The 3,324-nt window shown below is 35.6% G+C and overlaps 1 protein-coding gene across 1 annotated transcript in view; it reads right to left on the bottom strand.

Moving 5' to 3' along the window:
• LOC102681006 (dorsal-ventral patterning protein Sog) overlaps positions 1-3,324 on the bottom strand; it is a 20,112-nt gene that overhangs the window by 8,036 nt on the left and 8,752 nt on the right. The window contains exons 2-3 of the mRNA XM_031514498.1: positions 2,035-2,100; positions 156-1,949 (exon numbers count right to left, since the gene is read on the bottom strand). Of these exons, the coding sequence (XP_031370358.1) occupies positions 156-1,881 (1,726 nt within the window). The 5' untranslated portion in view covers positions 1,882-1,949; positions 2,035-2,100. The remainder of the gene's footprint in view (positions 1-155; positions 1,950-2,034; positions 2,101-3,324) is intronic.

A 3,324-nucleotide genomic window follows, 5' to 3' on the forward strand; every position in this document is an offset into this window, starting at 1 on the left:
TGACATTTATCATGTTTGTTTATTCTAAATTCCTAATATTGAAAGTTTATAATTCCATGAATTATTGGAATTAATAACAATTAGTTAATGAAAACTTGCTGTATTTTTTAACATTTTAGAAAAAAAGAAAAATATAAAAATAATGTATAGCATACCTGAACAAATTGGACAACAGTGACCAGGAGCAGGTTTTAATTGCTTGCTCTGGGCACACGTGAGGGCTGGACAAGGTACTGGATCGCATTGTGCTAATCCACGGTAACAATGACACATGGAGCACGGATCTGTACTGGAAGTCCACTGAGTACCTTCTTCATAGAATCTAGTCTCATGAAAACAAGCGCCAGTTTCGATGTCTGATCGGGGTGGTTGAAGGTTGTACGCGACCACTGAGGCGACATCATTATCTGCATAGTGAGGAAGACAGCTGAGCGGCGCTCTAGCCTTGAATGGAGCTTTCAGAATCCTTTCAGCCTGTTTATCCGTCACTTCCAAGAAACAAATACCAGATTCGATTCTATATAATTCTACTGGTGAGAGACCAGTGACAGAACCTTCTAAGATGTATCCAGTAAATTCTTCCAATAATCTTCTAGCTACAGGTGCTCCTTGAGCCAATAAGGGCATGGTTTCTAAGTAAAGTCGGAACGTACGTGACTCATGATTATTGGTAGATGTTTGAGGGAAGCCAGCAATTTCAAGTTCATAATGAAGGGAACAGTCTAAATCTACTGCTGTCCACACCAAACCAACTGGACCAGGGTGTACAGGTTCTTGGAACAGTCTCCTAAGCAGAAAAGGTGCAGCAGTATCTCTGGCATCGGCTACTGGTCTTTGTAGTAATCGGCCGCGCAACATGGAACCAATGTGTGAAGCAGCAACAACTGCGAGTTCTCCATTGAACAAAGATTCGAGGAATCGTGGCCCTGGACGTTCCACGGATCCATTAGCTAGATCATTGACGAGAGAAGGTGTTAAATCTTCCAACTCGGTACGACGTTTGCCCCCTTCATCTACCAAAGTTACCAAAGGACTCTCTTCTTCCAATCCTATTAATTGAACACCATAACGCAATGAACCAGCATGATCCAAAAATGCCCATGCCAAACCAGAAGCGGCCGAAGGTGTTTCTGAGAGAAGCAAAGTCTGATACATTTCACAATTGGTACGTGGACCTACTATGCCGGCCAATCGTAGAGCTTGAGGGTCTCTTTTAGACATTATGCTAATGGAGAGTTTGCCTCGAGTCAGTAAACGAAGATCCGTCCCTGATAGGGCATTTCGAACCTCTCCGAAGTTTAATTCGTTTGAAGGTTTCTTTACTATAATTTCTTCGCGTAGAACCACGTAGTCCTTCTCCATATGTTCTAGTTGTACTATCAATGGAACTTCGGAAACATCATTAGGTAAAAAAACACCATTAAATACCAAGGATACGTGGATAAATGGCGCTGATGCCGATGATGCTGAGACTATAGCGGTGGCTCCTGCACCTGACATCAATGAACGATCCACTCCCATCGTTGGTTCCAACAACGAAGAATACTGTTCCGTGGATAAGGCACGATAACGAGACAATTGTCCTATCAAGGTGGCCGATGGTTCCCAAATAAAGGACACGTGTAAACGTTCATCACGAAGTAACTTCCGATAATCTCGTGGAACCCTTCTCCACACTCCACATAATTTACCTGTAGCATTTTGATACACTCCACCAATGGGATCGATTGTTTGTTCTTCTAAAATACTTCCTGATCCATCGATAAATTGTATGCTTCGCGGACGAGGAGTTGATGTTGATAAATAGAAGGAATAATAGAGATTTTTGCGATGAAATGTAAAACGACCTGTTGCAAGATAGTTATAAGCACTGTTGTACATTGATGTTAGATTGGGCTCATCGCGACGCAATACTTGAGATGTTTTACCCGTTAGAAGCGTTCCAAAATCTAAAATAATATAAAAATATATGAGATGAAAAAATTATATTTTAATAAAAATGGATTGATTGAATATACTGTTGGAAACAGTTACGTTTTAGACTTCGTTCCTCTTCCTCGGAGGTTAATTGCACGGGCACATCTTGCACTATATCAGTACCTGGAACATAAATGATCAAATTTATTTAAATTTCTATTTTATCTTTTTATTGGCTTTCTTTTCTAATTCTTTTTAAAAATTAAAAAAATCAACAACATCAATATTCATTTTTTCACTTATATATAATCAGTAAACAAACACAAAAGTGGGCTTCGTAAAAAGGATGTTTTATTACCTCATGAAATAGCCGCATGCGCGCTACTGTCCTCGAAACTTCGAGACCTCTAGCGAGAAACTTCTCATTAAAGTTCATTTCGTAAGAAGCATTGATATATGCACGAAGCCTTATACGTTAGTGATGTAACATTTGTATACTTATATTGAATTTCTCTCTTACTGTTAAAATCATATATCGTGATCAGAAGAGGTAATATAAATATACTTTTCTTTTTTCGTCTTTTATGTATTGCCAACAAAAATAATAGATATATACGTGTTTCAAACTGTCGCGATCGTGAAATCAAAGTGTGCATGCATCATGGCGTATCTATAATAATTATACCGAGTGATTCAAAATTCAGTGAAAATAGTCGATGAAAAACGGTGAATGTAGAAAATGATGAATAGAAAAAGAAAGAAATTGAGTAAAAGAAAAATAAAATAGAAAGGAGAAAAAAATATAGACACAAAAGAAGAGAGAGAGTGAATCTTCTCATTCAAAAATATAAAGAATAGCACGGGATACAAAAAAAAGTGATTAATGCCAATTATTTTTTGAATATTACTTTTCAATATTGCGTTGCATATATTGAAATATTTTCAATATTGTGTTGATCCAACCACACGGATGTGTTAATTGATATAATAAATGTGACAGTGACCATCATTAATAGTTGTGGAATATCACGACACATTTCACCTTTCTATCCGTTTTCATTTCTATATATAACTCATTTAACCTGTAGATTTATGGATATTTGCTTCGCGGAATTCTATAACTACAGATTTTCCTATTAGTTTCTTTCTAGTTTTATTTCTAATTTCTCTTTCTCTTTGCAATTATATGCAGTATCCTTTCTTCTATTCTTATAGAATTTTAAGATATGGAATTGATATAATTAATATTTTTTATAAATTTTAATTTATTATCATCATTATAATTGATGTTTTTTTTTTTTAATATACACAGAGAAGATTAAATGTTATTACATAATCCTTCATTATATATCAAGATTTAAATTATAAATTTAAATTAAGTGCAATCTTTTATAAAAAAAAAAAAAA

This window comes from Apis dorsata, unplaced genomic scaffold (assembly GCF_000469605.1).
Source record: "Apis dorsata unplaced genomic scaffold, Apis dorsata 1.3 scaffold_1026, whole genome shotgun sequence".
Taxonomy (NCBI): domain Eukaryota; kingdom Metazoa; phylum Arthropoda; class Insecta; order Hymenoptera; family Apidae; genus Apis; species Apis dorsata.